This window comes from Brachyistius frenatus, unplaced genomic scaffold, assembly GCF_029030835.1.
Source record: "Brachyistius frenatus isolate BFR_SWC_R1_liver_20210118 unplaced genomic scaffold, ASM2903083v1 Contig_334, whole genome shotgun sequence".
In the NCBI taxonomy this organism is placed as follows: Eukaryota; Metazoa; Chordata; class Actinopteri; family Embiotocidae; genus Brachyistius; species Brachyistius frenatus.
The window spans coordinates 93,992-113,261 of record NW_027210933.1 but is presented as its reverse complement, the minus strand read 5'-3'; the positions used below and the strand labels follow the sequence as shown (position 1 = coordinate 113,261).

The window sequence follows — 19,270 nt, the reverse complement described above, 5'->3', positions numbered from 1 at the left end:
ATGCTTAGAGGCATCTACATGCAGTAGGAGTGGTTTAGCAAACTGTTAACTGCAGAGAAAAAAAAAAAGAAATCCCAGTGTTGGAAGCATTTCTACTTAGTCATCCAGTCCACACCAACTACTCATACTCACACATTAGACCTAAGACCACATACAGGAAGTGAACATGCAGCAAAATGCACATTATATATAAAAACAACAACAATACATAAACACAACCAAGAGCTGCATCTTCACTCACTCCAGACAATATTGTATCGTACGTATTAAAGTGTGCAGAGTAGAGGAAAGCAAAACAAGATGCAGTGCGAGTGTGTTTTGTGTGGGTGAGTGAGTTCATGTGTATTTGAGTGTGAGAAAGTACGGTTACTCCAAAAACACAACGAATAGACAAATACGCTTCCTTTGAGTCATGGAAACAGCATCACGCATTTCTGCCCAATGGGTGACAACAAGATGCTGTGAAAGGTCACAAAGAGCAGTTCACTTCACATTCCGCCACAAACGCATCATTTCAAGACCCACCCTGAATTAAAAGTTATTTAATCATCAAAATGTATTCATTTTGGGCACTCAAAAGTAGTCACGGTTTTCCCAACTATTAAAACACCAACATATTGGGGCTCTTGGTTGCCCATTATTCTCCAATATTTGAGATATCTAATTATTTATAATATTTAAGTCAAATTTCAACATTGAACTTAAAAAAAAAAAAAAAAATTAATGCAAAACTTACACAAATGATCTAAAGTCACTGTTGCCATGGTAACAACAAAGGGGACAGGGCATTGTATCAATAGACCAATGCTTCTTGAACAGCTTACTTGTTTCGACCTTTGTGTTTGTTTGTGTGTTTGTGTGTGTGTTTGTGCGTGTGTGTGCATGTGTGCGTGCTTGCATGTGAGCTTTGGGTGCCTGATACAGGCTGTTAAAGGAAGTTTCAGACAGTATAATGCTTTAAGTCTGGACAAATCTGATTAACATCCGACTCTGCTCTGGTCAAGAGACCAAGATAAAAACAGTAAAAGTACTTCTAGCACAAGAAGCACGGGCCCCTGCTGACCAAATGGGACCAGGAGGGGCCCTTTTTTTTTTTATATATATATCAGGGATGTGTGTTGTTAGGTTACCGGCTTGCTCTCCAGACAGACTCATGGCACTGCGGCTGCGGGCCAGGTAGGAATGCGTTGGCTGCTGCAGGCGGTTCACCACATTACTCTCCCACGGCGTCAATGGAAGGCAGCGCAGCCCTGAAAAAACACACACACACACACACACACACACACACACACACACACACACACACACACACACACACACACACACACACACACACACACACACACACACACACACACACACGTAACAGTTGAGGTTTGACAACAGCTAAAACTATTAACCACTCACTGATTAGCCGAAGCAATCAGTCAAACCAGATTAATGACACATAATTGCTGCATGCGTTACCCATTCCTTCCCCGACACTGAAACACAGTGCAGGCAAGAGCTAAAGTGAAGATGTGACCATGCACGGGCTGGACTGTTAATTACGAGAGGGAGGAAACAGCCTGGAGCGAAGTGCAGACCGAGGGCAAACATAGGGAGGAGAGAAATCAAATAAACAGTGCAAAACAAAGGATTTATTTTATTATTGCTTCAAGAAAACAACGACTTTACCATAGTTCAAGAAGTGCTAAAAGCTTCTCTGCATGGGACTTGGTCCCTTGTTCCCTCAGTAGGAATATGGCCATATTCCTATAATATTAATTCATTAGCATTCGTGATAACCTGATTAGCCACTTAAAGCAAACTTAGGACAGCATATCAAGCAAATCATGCAGCTTTGCAGTACAAAGATTGCAGGTTTCAGGGTGCGGGGGGTAAAGATACGATCGGGCTGGAAACTGTAACGGCACATGGTATTCAAACAATTCCTGCTGTGAGAGTTTGAGTTACTCTTATCTGCATGATGTTTCTCACAGAGTCCGTTTGAATATGCACGGTTTGTTTTCACAGTATGCCAGTGGCTCTATAATTATATTTATATGTCAGGCTGTGTAAAATGTGGGTGTCAATTTTTCAGCCAGGATGAAAACAGCATACAAGTGTGTTCCCACAAAAACAAAAAGATTATCCTTCAGAGGATTAGAGAAAGGGGTCACGCTAGAGGGAGAAAAAAAAAATTCTTGATCCCTCTGATGAAACACGCACACAAGTGCAAACGCGTGCACGTACAGAGTACGCAGCGAGCTGTGCACATTCATTTGATAATTACACTATGAAAGTAAAGTGTAATGGCAGAATTGCTGAATACAAGTTTAAATGTACTTTAGTTTCAAAGCTATATTATAAATTAATGGACAACAAAAGAGATGAGATACAAGGTGAGAAAGCTACGACACATCTCAATGAATGAACCGTCTGTACTTTCTTAATTTTACTGAGACAGTATTCGTTTTTGAATTCGTGTACAGTTTCCAGCCCGTAATCTTTTTTGCTTTGCAGCACAGTGAGTAGGGTACAATCTGTGACATCCAAAAATTCTCCAGGAGACACCTGTGTTTTTGTGCTGGGTGGTCTTTCCATGGTGTAGGCGGGGTTTGGACTGAGCTTTGCTTATGACAGGGGAGGAGGCTGTTCTCATCTTAAAGCCTGTCAGCAACATATGAACATCAAAGAATACATGACCTAATAGTTAAATTAGCAACAACAAAATAAAGACTCAAAAGAAAAGTTCAGATTTTGGGAAATGCACTTATTTGCTCTCCAGCCTGGAATTAGAGGAGAGGATCAGTTTGCCTGATATTTGACTGATAATATTGAATGTTAGCAGATGCTAGCTTTGCATAAAGACTGAATAAAGCTTCCCAAGTCCTGTCCAGGAAAGACTTTATATTAAATGTTTTTTATTCCCGACACAGACTTAACTATAGAAATGACTGGTTGTGGTGTTACTATAGGGCTGTGTGGAAAGCTCATGGTGACGCCAAGACTATCATTAAACCACAACTTTTGTTTGTACTTCTGTTTTTCTACGGACTAAACAAAAGAATGTGTTCACGAGAGCGCTTAAATGGCACTGGGCGGTTTATTCTCTTTCCTTTGGACGGAACTATTTTCCTTTTTCCATTCTTTAGACTAAGCTAAGCTAACCGTAGGTGCATATATACTGTTATAGAGTGGTGCTGATCCTGTCATCTATTTCTCAGCAGGAAGGCAAATCTGTGTTGTTTTTTTTTGGTTCATATTAAGGGCGTCGTGCATGACATAAAAGTGGATACTGTAATGAATCATGTTGGCGTTTGTGTGTGTAGTGGGTATTTGCATTACCTCGGTCTGGTGAGTGGAGGAGCGTGGCGGAGGAGGAGGAGAGGCGCTTTGTAATGACGGGGTCTGATTGTTTGGATAAGTTCATGGTGGACAGTGACCGTCTGTCAGCGTCTAGGATCAAAGAAACATGAGAAAAGCAAGTCAATGCCACAATGAAAAGGTGGACTTAAAGGAAGAGACCAGGGGGAGGACAGGGAGATCTGGAGCCAGCTATCTCTCTGGAAGGTTTCTCTAGTTTGGTTAATTCAGGTTAGATAAGAAAAACTACAAACACTTGGCTAAAAAAGGAAGAATATTGGACAATGAATTAGTGCTAAATGGGTCTAAAATGGTTTGAGTGAATGGTCTTGTGCCTGGGGATATAACTTCACGTCACACTCAGATGGCTACATGCAAATACAACAACAAACACTAACCATGCCACTCACATTGGCCTACGTTTACACTAAAGTGGAGCTAAGATGGTGGCACACAATTACAGTGCTAAGAGAGTGCTCTAACGCCAGCCGGCTAACTGACACAGTGCTATCATATTCACATTGGGACGTCATTCCGTATCTGCTGTAGAGACTGTAAGCACGCTGCATGTGCTCCAGTCCAGCAAGGTCGAGTGGATAGAGGAAAGCCGACTCGACAAAACCTGGACCAGGAGGGAAGAGGACAATGGCAGAGAAACAAAGAGCAGAGAGCAGGTGGAGGGTGATCCGAGAGGGAGAAAGTGAGTCACAGGGAGGGTGAGTTTGAGAATGAGGGAGAGAAAGAGAGGGAGAGGCAGAGAAGGGTGTGAATGAGCAGTAACAATAGAGGACAGCGGATCTGAAAAGTTCAAATAAAACATGGCAGAACAATACTGACACGCAGAGGCAGGCAGACATATTTATACTAGAGAGACACAATCAGAAACACATCAGGATCCTGTATGCATGAATGCAGGTGGTCCGATAATACTAAAACCACTTGGCAGGCTGCAGAGCAACACTGTGTGTCAGTATACTTTAAAGGCTATGTAAGGTTGCTGTGTGTTTGTGCAGGTGCTGTGTAGTTGTACAATGTGTTAAAGTACCTGCTGGTGTGCTGGGAATGTTTGTGTGGTGAACTCCTCCCCAAGACCAACGATTGGGCTTCTGTCTGGTTTTATGGCTCCGATCCAGAGTCCGACGGATCACGGCCTCGTGACGAGCCTTCAGCCACAACGACAACAGTGACAAGACTGGACACAGTGCACTTTGATGTACCAGCGCAGGGCAGATAGCATCAAAACTGCCGTTATGAAACACTCAAAATGAAAGTAAAACCACCCCGTGTTATCTCAAGCGAGTCCACAGTGGTCGCCTCGTGCCATCTATAGTTTCAGTATAGTTGCGTCGCAACCATGACACAATACCCATGTTTCCCTGTATTCACTGGTATGGTATGGTATAGCTGAGTGCTTCACACCTGAAAGTCCAGATCATAATGCTGTTGTTATGTTGTTTATATTTGATCCGGTTATTTTTGGTTTCACATTTCACATTGCAAATTTGAGCGTGCCCTCAAGAACTATGCATGACACACAAACGTCCGTCGTCATCACCTGCGTGGGCTGTGTCTCTCTGTACTTGACATCTATTGGTTTGTAGACAGGTGTGTGCCTGATTTTAGCATGTTGTCAATTCAGCCGGTAGGATTTTCCAGTTGAACGAAGAAAAATGAATGAACAGATTCATTTGATATTTATCTCTGGTACTTATTTTCTGAATGAAAAGTAACGTTGAGTTTTCATTTCATCATCGGACCAAATAAGAAAAGATTTTGTATTTAGCTGTAATCTTAAACACAGCCTGCCTCAACTTCCTGTAATTGGTCAGAAAGCCCAAACAAAAACTTGTTTTAAAACCCGCAAACGAACCACGATGGTTCAGTTGGATTTGGACCGAGACCATCTCTTTTTGGACCAATATTTGGTCCTTTGGTCTGGACCACGGTCCGGCATCTTTCGCAGCTGCTGCTTCAGTTCGGTCCAGTCTAAAAAGCTCCCTCAGTGTGTTTAAGTGAGGAGTAAAAAAAAAAAACTCTTGAAAGCGCAGGAGCGTACATGACTTCTGAGTCAGTACCTTGTCCTCGTCCAGTTTCTGCCGTCGTTTCTCCTCCACGGCAGTCCGTCGCTTCTCCTCCTTCATCCGCTGATCCTCCAGCCGTCTCTTCCTCTCCTCCAGGTGCTTCTCATAGTACTGCCTGGCTCGCTCCTCACGCGCCTGCCACTGGGCCTCCTTGACAGCTGAAAACATCGTGCGCGCGCAAAAACACACACCAGTTAACATTGATTTGATATTTGTGCATTGGTGTGTTCACGTGCGCGCACACGGTAAAAATTCACAAACCACATGAATACAGACGCACAAATACACACGCACACGCAGGCTTATAGCTGCAATGTGATGGGTCAGCTGCAGATCACGTGACCAAGCTTTAGCTCTCAACACAAAGCAAATCCCTCAGGCCCTCAGCTGGGGCCAGAGGTATGACCGCTGTCCAACACAGTGACCACAAACACACTTCATAAAGGGCATCCAGACAAACATAAACAGGCCCCGACTTCCTAAACCCACGTCAGCTGCAGAACGTCACTTACACACTCACTCACTCACACACACACAAAAAACATCCAAAACACCAGCCTTCCAAAAACCTGTCCCATGAACTGCCCTCATTATGCAACATGGGATCCATGGCGACGGGGTGTCTGGCTTCAGCCAAGACTTTATGTAACAGCCAGAAAAACAGGCAGTTCACCACAGCTACCAACCAAGTTCAGTCCCAATATGTTGCGGGAAAGACAAAAACAGAAAGTGAGGGATTTCATTTAAAGCCCATTTCCACACCAACGTTCCCTTTACTCTCCGTTGAACACACACGAGGTTAGAGAACGCTCACCGTTCTGTTTCTCACGATCCTCCCGGCGTTCCCGGGCCAACCTCTGTCTCTCGTCGATCTTGTTGAAGAGCAACGAGTCTGCGGAATAAAAAACAACGGAATAAACACCTCAATAACCCCGTTAAAAGGCCGATAAAGACACTGCCAAGACGGAAGAGTAAGTGTTTTTCAGTGTAACTCACCTGCTTTGGGGGCAGCATTATTGCTGGGGCTGTTGCTGGTGGTGGTGCGACTCGGGGTGGGGGTGGGCGTAGAGGTCAGGCTGGGAGTGTAGGTCTGTCCGGAGCCCGAGGAGCTGGGGCGGGTGGCTGAAGACGCTCTGCCATCCTCAGACTTATACTGGGAGTAAGATGCTGCAAAGAAAGACAAGATAAGTGTGCATAAGGAAGATCCATCACTGACGAACTTTCCAGGACTCCTCCTGCAAAAATCGGAATAATCACCCAGAGCTGCAATAAAGGTTTTGCTACCAAATAAAAGTCATCCATTCAACAGAACTTCCATGGGATTTTTCCTCCATGGAGAAAAGAACTTAGTGTGTCCATAACAATCTACCTTGTAAAATAAAAAAATAAAAAGACTTGTTCTATCAAATCTTCAGCCAAGTGCAGTTTCCTATACAAAAGGTCTCAAATGCATAAATCCAACTTCAGTGAAACACTAGTAGACCTTCTGGAGGGGTTTATCTCACTGCTCTGCACCTATGCAGTATTTAGACAACTGGATTATTCACCAGTGCAGTACACAATGTACACAGAGATTCAATGATACAGAGCTGCATAGTAAAGGTCAATGGTGTACACCAACTAGCTTCTTAAACACATTGTGTAGTTTGTTATAGTTTCTAAATGTTGGGCAGAAAGAGAAAAGTATTTCTTTTTGAACTACTCCTCATTGTCTTACAATACAGCATGATCTGGTATGCCTCTCTTTCTTGCAATTGCTTTATTTATTATTATTTAATTAGCGCAAATAAATCACTATGTCATTGAATATGACAGCACTTCCTAAATAGCGCATGCAAACCTGGTCTTATTCTTACTAGTGTCCTCTTATGTCGAGTGGTAATTTGATCCAAAATACAGTTTTATTAGCAGAATTTTAAAATGTTCCCCATAAATGTTCTATTCAGTTTAAATATGAGGCCACACACAAAAATCCTTATTTACAGTGAGTTGTCATTAGATCATAAACGGTTATAATACCAGTATTAGTAGCCGACGTGTGAGGTGTCAGGAGTTACTCATAATGAAGCGTCAATAGTGTGTGAAGGTCCAAACATAAAACCGCTGTGTGTGTGTGTGTGTGTGTGTGTGTGTAATATGTACTATATATATATATATATATATAGCTGCCCCCAATATGTACTATATGTACTTTATGAAAACATAAACAAAAGAGTAAAAAACTGGGATATAAGAAAAAAGAGAAGTAGAACAAGACAAGTTATCTGTTGAAAGATGTTTTAATGGAGGGAGGATAGAAGCACAACAAATGTGGAAAATCTACCTCTGATGCATTTTCATGCTCTGCAGTGTATTTTAACAAAAAAACAAAATTGGGGTAAAACAATACACAGTGTACTGTGTTTCCTATATTGTCAAATGTTCCCCATTAAGTTGCAGTGTTTCCCCTCAGCTCAGAGCTAGGCTATTGATTAATGGCGCTGCCAGGCTCGGCCTGACTCGGCACTTTCAGGTCAGCCTCCTGGACGCAGAGCTTGGTGCTGATGCAGAAACAGATGAACCTGTTTCAATAAAGAAAAAAGAAAACATGCACATGACTTTGTGCTTTGAGGTTTACATAGGGCTGGGCATACTTTAAAGATTTACAATAACGGTACTGATGCCTTTAATTATCAATTTTAAAAATGATATTGATAGACGTTACAGTTTACATATGTCCTCTAAATGCCTCGCATGCAAGCTATAGGTCGACACCACAATTTACAGAATCTTCTAAATGCCTCACTTTCAAGCCATTAGACATCGCTGCAGTTTACATGTTCCCTAATTGCCTCACATGCAAGTTAGAAGGCATCGAAGCAATTCGGTCGGTGCCACAAAAGTATTTCAGTTTGGTCCCCAGCCCCTGGTTTAAGGCTCGCTAAATTACCCAGGGACACAAGGACAAAACATAATGAGGGTCGCATATATGAAGACAGTACAAAGCTCCTCTAACTGCAACAGTTGTGGACTATATGCAAAACAAGCTGCTTTGGTGAGCGTGCTGAAGAACGAGAGAGCGCCGACTCCACAGAGACCAACTGCCCCAAAAAGTCAAAGACCTAATTAAATCAGTCCCCCTGACTCAGACTAAAAATGAACAACTGAAAAAGATGGACTCTACCTGAAATAGCACGAGCAGCAGACCCTATTCTACATGGCTCTCTTTCTCTCTCTCTCTCTCTCTTATTTTCTTCAGTGACATGTCAGCTTGTCTGGTAATTGATAACGTCAGAGGAAGAGACGAGCCAGTTTCACATCTAATGCTATGAGTGGACTCTCTTGCGCCTCGATGAAGCTCGAAAGTTTAGCTTTACATTTCACTGTAACAATCTAAAACGTCATCTGCATTTTACACTTTCTGCATAATTTCAGGCAACTGTTGACTCAGCCGAGTTTTGCTCGTGTAATATTCATAACCATGTGGGTTATCAAGCGTTAAGCTTGAGCCCCTGTGTGTAACCTATATGCATGCTATGTGTGCGTTGAACAGATAAATGCCTCTGTAGTATTTATGCTCCTCCTCCTAAAAAGTCAAGGTGCACTTGATTACTTTTTCCTGCTTTTCAAATGCTTTTTCCCCCCCCATCTGCTACAGGGATGAGCAGTTTTTTGAGTTTTGAGACATATTCGATTAAAAAAAAACAATGAAAGGCGAAAAAAAAAAAAAAAAAAGATTTTCTACACTTTGGTTGCAGACCATGTTATAAATGTAAACTGTGCTGTCTCTACTCCAATAAATCGAGATGTTTACAGTGATTCACAAAGGACGTACTGGACAAAGACATGAGGTCATAGCTGCAGAGGTATTGCATGTCACACAGTCTATGGGACATCTGCTGAGGTGTGTATACAAGTATTCACAGGTCTACTCTGCCTCCGGTGGACCGGCCTTGGAAGTGGTTTTTATAATGGCTATTGTTATAAGAGGCAAAGCTGGACTGGAACTGTATATTCCTTCTCCCTAAAATATTTTTTCTCAAACAAAAGATCAGCTCATTGAGAAAGGAGGATAATGTGCTGAAGGCAAATACAAAGGCAAGTAAAAGAGAGTCAGGTCAAGAGAAAGAAAAATAATCTGTATGATTCATTCATTTGAAATGAAAGATAACTGACAATTCCTAACGAGACACTTTTATTAGAGCAGTAGCATGCGAGCATCTAGTATTGAAAAGATTAATGATTGATCAATGTAATCTATGAACCCAGGAGCTTAGAAAAACACAAAGGAAAAGCAAAGGAACATATAAATATAACTAAAGAGAAAATTAAACAGGAAGTAGAAAATAGGAGTATCTTAAAGCGTAAAAGTACATGTATAAAATCCATTTAAATATGCTAGAAACAATGTGGCCCATATTTACATGCTGTAAATCACCAATAGGGTGTTATGAAGTATGAAATTTGAACAACAGCTACAGCAGATGTCTCCTTATCAAAGTATTTACACATGACATTATATCCTGTAATAAAGTGTCAGTTGCAGGGGAAGTTGTGAAACGATGCCAAGTCAGTTTAATATCCTGATGTGGCTAATGAGGGATGCCAAGAGAATAAGACACCTACAAACCTATAAATATATGCATGAACACATTGGAAAAAAAACACATTTCAGTTGTCAGCGTCTGTCTGCTTATACATGACAGTCAAAATGCATGTTTAACCTGTGAACTGTAATGATGCTTTTCTACACATACCGTACAGTGTGATACACAGTTAGACTGAAGAATACAAGACATGACGCAGCGTACTGAACTTAAGAGGTCGACTAGAATAGATCACCAGTGGTCAAAGGGCATCCTGTGACTTGGAGCTGCAGGTGAAGCCAGGCCAGCAGAAACATTTTATTTGACTATACTGTCACACTACAGAATGGATGATTTGGAAGGAGAAATAAAGACTTTTTAAATGGGAAGAAAGTAGAAGAAGCATGAATGCTTTGAATAAAGGACTGACCTAAGACTTGTAGTTTTTCATTTTTTTTTATTTAATGTAGTGGATTTCTGGCATGCCCAGGCCCTGAATGGTGAATTGAGTGTATGTGCTGACATTGTAGTTACGCAGTGAGAAACAAAAAGCTCTCTGAGTACATCTATATAAAATTCACAAGAGGCCTTTAACTTATCATGTCAGTGTTCAACTTGACAGCATTTCTCTTCATCATCCCTTCCTGTCACATATTTTTGCAAACATAAAAATCTTAATTCATGAGCAAAACAAACTGCCACATTTTTGCTTTGGTATCTGCACTGTATGAGGGATTTTCAACTTATCCAAAAACCCATTAAGGTAAATTGCTCACTGATCTGGTGGACTTGTGGTGCAGATGTTTCCCCTCACTGCATCTCACAGACTCATCCATCTGTTGTAGAGGTCATTAAACCAACAAACCTTCGATAGCAGTGAGTGTATTTGCTCTTGCGCACTTGACAGCAGTTTAACAGCCTTTGCAAACACACCAAAGTAAATTTTATATGAAGCGTAATTTTAGCTGCCAACAATAAAGGTCCTCCTAGAGCCACGTCCGCGATCTGACGACTAGACTATCGAGCGACAACTACAACAAAAAACGCCTTTACAGAAAACAAGGTGCAAGAGTGTTGAAGTACTACAAAGGACAGAGATGAGGACAGGAGTACTGAAGAGTTTTTCATATTTTGGTTTTATTCCAGCAAACTGGATTAAAACAAAAACGATGCCTTTAAGGGTTTTTGTAGTTATTCGAATTCATATCAACAATGTTGAACTTGTAGCTGTGTTCATGTTTGAAGCCTATGTACAAAATACATTGTTTATCTGAAATGTTCTACCAAATCTGGAAGCCAGTACATTAAACTGAGTGCAATCGTTTAATTTCAAATCCAATATTCTGGAGTAGAGAGCTAAAATAAAACTGCTGAGATGCCAGTACACTGCACTGAACTGGTGGTCATTCCCCATCCTGCACCTTGTTTAACATGTGTGGATTTATCAGTAAAATCAGCAGAGGTTTCGGATGAAGGCCTGAAAGCCGTGTGGACCGGACTCATACCACATGGCCTGAAATGACCTTCGTCCCCAGTTCAACTTCCAGTCGGCGGGACTTTTGCTGCATGTCCTTCCCCTGCTCTCTGTCTTTCTATCTCTGCTGCTCTTTCATGAGAATGACAAAGTGCCAAGAAAGTCATCTTTTTTTTTTTTTTTTTTTTTAATAAATCCTGGGGTCAAAGCATAAATCTTTACCTGAATTGTGGTTCATAATTCCAGGGGGTGTCAATGCCAGAATGGGACCTGTTGAGCCCCTGGCTAGTGTCCCACTCCAACTAGTTGAATGAGAGGGCCAGAATCAACGTTCCTACTTCTTGAAAACATCTTTCACAGCAGCAGATAAGCTCGAATTCAAAGTCCATGGTGCGGCGAATGGGCCAAAGCAGGAAGCCGAAAGACAAAAAAATAATAATCCAACCGAAACTCAACTGTTTCCAGAGTAAAGGGGAAGCAGGAAGGGAGACGGAGCGGGAGGTCAGTTGCAGCCGGTGTCACTGCAGTTGAGAGGCAGTGAGAGACAGGTTCAGACTCTCCAACCCCCATCCGTTTGTCCACGTGTGCGCGTGAAGGGGTGTGTATGTGTGCAAGAAGAACATGTGTGTAACAGAGAGTGAGACATAGGGAGAGTGTGACTGTTTAATCTGCCCCTCCACCCCTCCCTCCCTCTGTGCCGTGTGTCTGTCTGCACACTCCCCACCCCCAATCTATCTGCATTCATTGCCAGTCAGATTAAATGGTCAGAGTTAGCGATTAATGCTCTGCTGTCCGGGGCAAGTGGGTAGCAGGCGGGCACGCTGCGCTGCTCCTTCCTCCCCTGCAGCCTGAGAGGATTAGCCCGCTGCTAATGCTAAGCTAAAGTGTAAGCTCCAACCACCAGAACGGCAAAGGGGGTCAGGGATGGGAGTCTTCCTTCGGCGCCCTAGGACAGGCTTTCAGGCCTGGATAACAGGTACAAGAATGCTGGCCTCGTTTTTTTTTTTTTGTCTACTCAGCTGCATTCATTGCACGCTGCAGAAACAAGTTTCTGCTCAGATGATGGGAGGAATGTGTGCTGTCATCAAAAAGGGCCATGAATTATAGAAACGGCTGTCATCCAATGTTGAAAATGTACTCTCTCACCTTTGTCATGATGTGACAGTTTTAATCCTAATGGAAACTTTGTTTAGCAACTTGTCATTAATATTCGCGTGAGCATCCTCCGAGATGAGAAGCACTTTTCTTAATGTCCATCAGTTACTTCCTTTAACTACTACTAACACAATTTATCCACCATAACACTGAAGACTAAGCTGTTTTTTTTACCTCTAAAAACGCTTTAAAAGTCCGTCACTTCCTGACATGTACATGAGCGATGAATGACAATACTATTCCTGATAAATAAATCAAAAATAATCTATTTAATGCAGAGAGACATAAAGACAAGTGTCACACAAAACTAGTCACTTGGTACTTTGAGATAATTCTCACCGTTAGAGCTCTCAATCATCTCTAGAGTCCCCGCCCTTTTCTCTCCATCTATTCTCCTGTAATATTAATGATTTAAGTGAGCTCTTACATGAATGTTTGCCCCACAAGGGAACTGCAAGCCTGAAGACTGTATGACACTAAAAGGAAACATCTCCATTTAGGAATCAGACCGACTGCTCTGTTGTCTCGTTCTTTCTGTATTATGCAGCAGGTGCAGACAAGACAACAAATAATTTAGCTAGATTGAGTCGGGTTAGCTTTGTACTGACTTTGGACTACGGTTAGTACTAGTGGATGTACAGCTTTGGTGAGGATAATTTAGGTACACTTCATGTAAGTAGGGAAATTAAAAGAACAACACATGAAGCAGGATAAAGATGCATTTAAAGAACTCTCAAAATTGCTCAAAACTTGTAGTCACTTTATTGCGCAAGTCAGCTTTCCAAACACTAAAACATTCCTGCCTTATAGTACAACTGTCAACTCAAACCTGTGGTGAGATGCAGATTCAGAAGGAATCTGAAAAGCTCCATTCACTCCCTGATTCCTACACTCACGTTAGCACAAACTATAAAGCCAGTGACTTCTAGAGTCAGTCTGTAATGTGATACAAACAATAAATCGCTTGTTTTTTTGGACTCCTCTTTGTCTCCAGATCCTGATACAAGTCAGACAGTGACTGCTTTATAAAGACAGCTGTCTCATGACGACGAAATGGCATCTCTTGTCAATACTAAATAAGAAGGCATGAAATGATAACTTCCTCATGAACAATACGATTTTATATCGGCTGTCTGACTGCTTAAGTTCTGTCAGTTCAAGTGTTGCACATTTCCCTGCTGTTACTGCAATCACATGCTGTCCTGTTGACTTACGGCTCTGTTTACCGATGCATTACGACCACAGACGTGTGAAGTGGACTGCAACTTCACTCCCAGCTGCTGTCCTTGTCTTGACCCAATCTTACCTTGTCAGCTCATTCACGCACGCACGCACGCACGCACGCACACGCACACGCACACACACACACACACACACACACACACACACACAGAGAGAGAGAGACACACACACACACAGAGAGAGAGAGAGAGACGATGGGTTGAGAGGACTTTTCCTCCACAAGAGAAAACAGTACACACACACACACACACACACACACACACACACACACACACACACACACACACACAACTCAACACACAGACCAACAAGCAAACAAATACATCCACAATCACACACACACACACACACACACACACACACACACACACACACACACACACACACACACACACACACACACACACACACACAACTCAACACACAGACCAACAAGCAAACAAATACATCCACAATCACACACACCTTTGCTGCTAAATGTCAAACTGACACAAATTCACTATTCAGTATCAGTAGCATCATATTAACACACACACACACACACACACACACACACACACACACACACACACACACACACACACACACACACACACACACACACACACACACACATACTTGTCTTTAATGCTCCACATTTTCAGTGGTGTTGGCAGACTGTCTGCTGCTGTGACTCTCTCAAGACTGGTTGACACATCTCTCTGCCCCAGTAGCCTCTCTGTCCCAGATACTAAATGACCTCACTCCTTCACTCTCTCTCTCTCTCACTTAGACACACGCATCGACACACACAGACACACAATTTAACCGTTTAAATGAGCTCTAACAGTATACAGTACCCAAGCCTGAATATTCACTCTCCACTGCTGTCAGTTCCCTTTCCTCCTTTTCCTGCGTACCTCTTTTCTTCCTCTTGCAAGCATCTCTCCGTCTCTGTCCCTCCTCCTCCTCAGTGATGGTGAAGAGTGCCGGGATGGCTGAGCGGCTGCCTCCCTTCCTCAGCCTCCACTTGCCTTGTGAACACCCGCCTCCACCTCCTCCTTTTCCTCGTCCTTTACTATCTGGCATCGCCTGGCCCGTTGCTAACCCTTGAGCCCCTGGCTAACTCACCCAGCCCCGGCCCATCCCACCCTGCAGCGGTGGGTAGGGGGGGGGGGGGCAGGTCAGTCCTGGATGCCAGAGGACGGTGGTGCACAGCGTCACCCCTGAAACCTTCTTCTGGAGAGCTAACAGCTATAGCTAACAGCTATTTCCTTCTGGCTACACGTTGCTGGCTCTGTGTTTGAGACAGCAGGGAGAAGAGAGCGGAAGAGCGAGACGGGTGAGGAGGTGACAAAAAAAAAAAAGAGCAGAGGAGAGGGAAGTAAATGTGAGACGAAGAAGAGAGAGAGGATGAGTGAAGAGTAAAGTACAGCGAGGAGGGAAGAGTGTGAAAGAGGCAAACAGAGCAGCTCACTGTGCAATGTCCATACTGCCGGCGATGGCAGTGCCAGGCAAAGAGAGAGTAAACCAGAGAGAGAGAGACAGAGACAGAGACAGAGTCTGAGGATGAGCTCCTGTAGTCTGGCTTAGAAAAGAAGACTTAATCCACAAGACTGGCTCGGCCCGAGAGTTGAGGATTGCACTTCATTTGACTCCCGCACTCCTCACAGGGATGCCGCCTCTGCTGTCACTACTTTTACTGCATCCCCTCCCTCCTCGGCCCTCTCTTGCTAGTTCTCCAGTGCGAATGTAAACTTGTCAGAGGAATCACATCGCACAGGCACTGGCTGTACAGTACGTACATACGTACGCGCACGCACACACGCACACACACACACACACACACACACACACACACACACACACACACACACACACACACACACACACACACACACACACACACACACACACACACACACACACACACACACACACACACACACACACACAGGAACACAAGAACACGAGTAGCAGAGGCCAGCAAGAGTTGTTAAAATATTCAGTGCAAATCCAATGGTGGAAGGTGAGCTGGTACCGGTGCCGGGTTTCCCTGACAACAGCAGCACATGGACCAATGACACAGTGGGGAGGGTAGAAGTGAGAGAGAGCAGGGAGCAGGCACAATTTAATGTAATGTGTACAACACACACACACACACACACACACACACACACACACACACACACACACACACACATAAATAGGGATGCACGCTGATGCACACACCAAACCAAACAATGCAGTACTGGAGCTGCCTCTGTGGAAGGGGTGTGTGCAGGAGAGCACATGGTATATAGCCTCCGCCCCCCCCCGCCCCCCTCCATCCTCCACTTAAAGAGCCATCAGCTATCTGACATCCCATGATAAATATGGAAATCTATCCATTTATGTCCTTCTGTCTCTTTAAAAGGACACAGAGATAACACTATGTAGTACATCAATATTAATAGCTGTGCAGTAATATTTCGGCGCAGTAACACATCCTGTTCATTTCATACACTACATATGAAAAGGATGAGAAATAAGGAAGATAATGACAGAAGATGTGTTGAGTGGGCTCAGCTGCCGCGGAGGGGAGAATGAAATAATGGGGCAACAAAATCATTAGTTACTGAAGGTCACATTATTAGAGACCTGTCCAATATCAGCCTGAACAAGCATTACTGCTGGGGTGTGCTTGTACACGCATATTTCACATCTACAAACACTAATACACAGAGATTAAACCACCAGCATCTTCAAATCTTAATGTTTCTTGTTCCTGCACTTGGCCCTAAACTTTTGCAAAGTGGAAGCTCAATAAGTACTTCAACACACTGAGTATTTGCCAATAAAACACATCCTAATCACAGCTTTTTCATTGATCTTCAATATATAGAGGAATTCAGGACAAGACCTGCTGCTTCATCTCCTTAGAGAGCACATGCTGGACAAACACACACATTCACGTAAGAGCAATCTGATCTTTGTCCCTGCAGGGTAGAGCAAGGCTGTAATCCTTCACTCAGACTTTAACCTGATAGGCTGGGCTACACACCCTTCTCACACCTATTGAATGTGTGTCTCAAGACACAGACACAGGAAGAGATTAAATGTTTGATTAAAAATGTAGATAGATAAACTGTTATTCTTGTTAAGTTTCCCACTTGAGGTAAACAGCACGATTCTGTTGGAAATAATACAACTGTAGATGTTCAGAACACCACAGCATGACTGTATTTGATCTATTTAAAAGGAATACTGCAATATATATATAATGCCATCCATACAACATTTAAAAAAAAATTGCTCATGATCACTGATCTTCACAGATTCCCTTTCACACCACAAAAACCCTGCAACCCACATGATGTGGACAAGTTGACCAAGCAGAGGAGACAACCAACTCCCGCCACGTTGTCAGAGCAACTCAATACAGTCAAGGCAATCTATTACAGCATTGCCTTACAAGTTAGAAATAAAGACCATCATGACCCTGCCTCTTCTTCACACACTGTATGGCCCTAAAACAATATCGTGATATTTTTTTTATGTATTTCTGTGGTAACAATATTGACCAAATACTGAAAAATATTGTATTACTAATTTCAAGAGCAAACCACTGCAGCAAAGTATGTTTTATAGTTTCAGAATCAACATAAGTTTGCTTTTACATATGCAGTATAAACAAACATATTAATGTGCACATCTGATCTTTTGTAATGAAATCACTTCCATACAAGCAAAGTTACTCCTCAACACTCAGCCATACTTGCTTAACGTATGTCATACATTTACGCTTCATAACGGCAAGACATCCTTAAATAAATAAGTTGGAATATTGATGTTAATAAAATATGAATTTGAACCATATCAAGTCATATTAAAAATGATAAGGAACCATATGTAATGGTGAACCCTTATTCGCAACGTGTCTTCTAGACTGATAAGTAAACAGCTCTTAATGGTAACGATGTAGGGATAGCTTAAAAAGGCAGATAACTGTATAACGCTACTGGCAGTGTTATATATGTTTGCTAAGTCAGCTGTTTGTTGATAATTATTTGACACCATAGCTGTATGAGGCTAGTTAACGACGTGTGCATCAGGAGCAGTTTGGGAACTTTATGATTGCTCTGGTACACAATGGAGAGTTCATCTTAAAAAGCTACTTAGGACTGCATTGCATAGAAAGTAAATGCACCACATCCCAACAATAATATCACAGCAGGCACTCTGCTATTAACAGTAGATAGAAAACACCTGTTGTATTATTGCTAAATTGGGATTTTGCTAAAGGTCAAACAAACAAACAAACAAACAAACTACATTTTGGCAAAGCCAACAAGGGTCATCCAAATCAATTAAATATCTGTCAGTGAGTGAATTACTTTGATACACAGCCGGTTGCTGAACAACGCAACTTCCTGTATCCATTTCAAATTAAAAGCCTTGCTAAACCAGGTTTTGACAGAGTGTTGTTTTCCAAAAATTAAGAGAACAGTGCAACAGAACGTTTTTGTCCTCTGTGACTCAGTCCTGAATTACAAAAGAGGATTATAAGTGTTATTCTCTGTTCTTTGATTTTGGATATGCTGAAGAGCAAATTAGGCCCATTAGATTGACAGCAACCGTCACATTATATAATCTTAGGTTTTCATTAAACGTCTATTTGACTATCTAAAGAAACATTTTATTTAAAAAGAAATTACATAGCGCCAGAATTAAGTGGAAAAAAAAAAAAAACGTAACATAGAGAGGCGACGAGCCAATTTCCGCCCTAATGTTAAAAAAAAAAAAAAAAAAAAAAAAAAAAATGACATCATAAATTAACAGTGAGAAGTGTAGTGGTCCAGTGTTTTAGAAATGTTTGGGATACTAACAAGACATCCCAAACTGTGGACGGATCTAAAAATGATTAACAATAAAAGCCGGTGGAACAAATAAGTAGCCGACAGACACATTATAAATTAAGCTCGTGTCCTCAATTCGTTTTCACCTGTCACGTCGACTGAAGGCGCATTTCAACGAGTTGACAAAATGTCAGCAACAGGTGTCTGCCTGCGCATGAGGAGCTTCGGAAAAAACACGCCAGCACCTACAATAAAAAAGTAAACTTAAAATATATTCGAGTTAGAAAACAGGTCGGGTTTATAAAAATGTAAAGTAACCGGTTGGGTGAGTTGGTTGATAGTTAATCCCACTCCCGTGACCGACCGGCTCCGAGTACCGCAAGTCTCTCTAATTCAGAGTCAGCGTTCAAACACCGACGGAGCCGTCCCGCAGCTCCTCCGCTCAATCCTCCGTAACGCTTTAAATATCAGTCAGTCCGTTTCAAAAGTTTGTCAAAGGGGAAGTTTCCTGTTCGGGGAGAACTCACCTTGGGACTCCGGAGGAGATGTGTCGCTGCCATCCTGGTCCGCCATTTCTCCTGACGTCAG

The 19,270-nt window shown here is 42.4% G+C and overlaps 1 protein-coding gene across 8 annotated transcripts in view; it reads right to left on the bottom strand.

The window, feature by feature from the left end:
• map7b (microtubule-associated protein 7b) overlaps nt 1–19,270 on the bottom strand; it is a 26,779-nt gene extending 7,509 nt beyond the window's left edge. Inside the window, exons 1-9 of one of the 8 annotated variants that reach the window (XR_011312188.1) lie at nt 14,765–15,552; nt 6,426–6,596; nt 6,244–6,321; nt 5,424–5,587; nt 4,394–4,511; nt 3,869–3,970; nt 3,331–3,441; nt 2,557–2,652; nt 1,131–1,250 (exon numbers count right to left, since the gene is read on the bottom strand). Coding sequence is in view for 7 of the 8 variants with exons in the window: in XM_069723577.1 (XP_069579678.1) it covers nt 1,131–1,250; nt 2,557–2,652; nt 3,331–3,441; nt 3,869–3,970; nt 4,394–4,511; nt 5,424–5,587; nt 6,244–6,321; nt 6,426–6,596; nt 14,765–14,933 (1,129 nt within the window). In the remaining variant the exon portion in view is untranslated. Of the gene's footprint in view, nt 1–1,130; nt 1,251–2,556; nt 2,653–3,330; nt 3,442–3,868; nt 3,971–4,393; nt 4,512–5,423; nt 5,588–6,243; nt 6,322–6,425; nt 6,597–11,690; nt 12,132–14,764; nt 15,553–19,209 lie in introns of those variants that run through there. The other 7 variants (XM_069723580.1, XM_069723577.1, XM_069723576.1 and 4 more) reach the window with 7 other exon arrangements.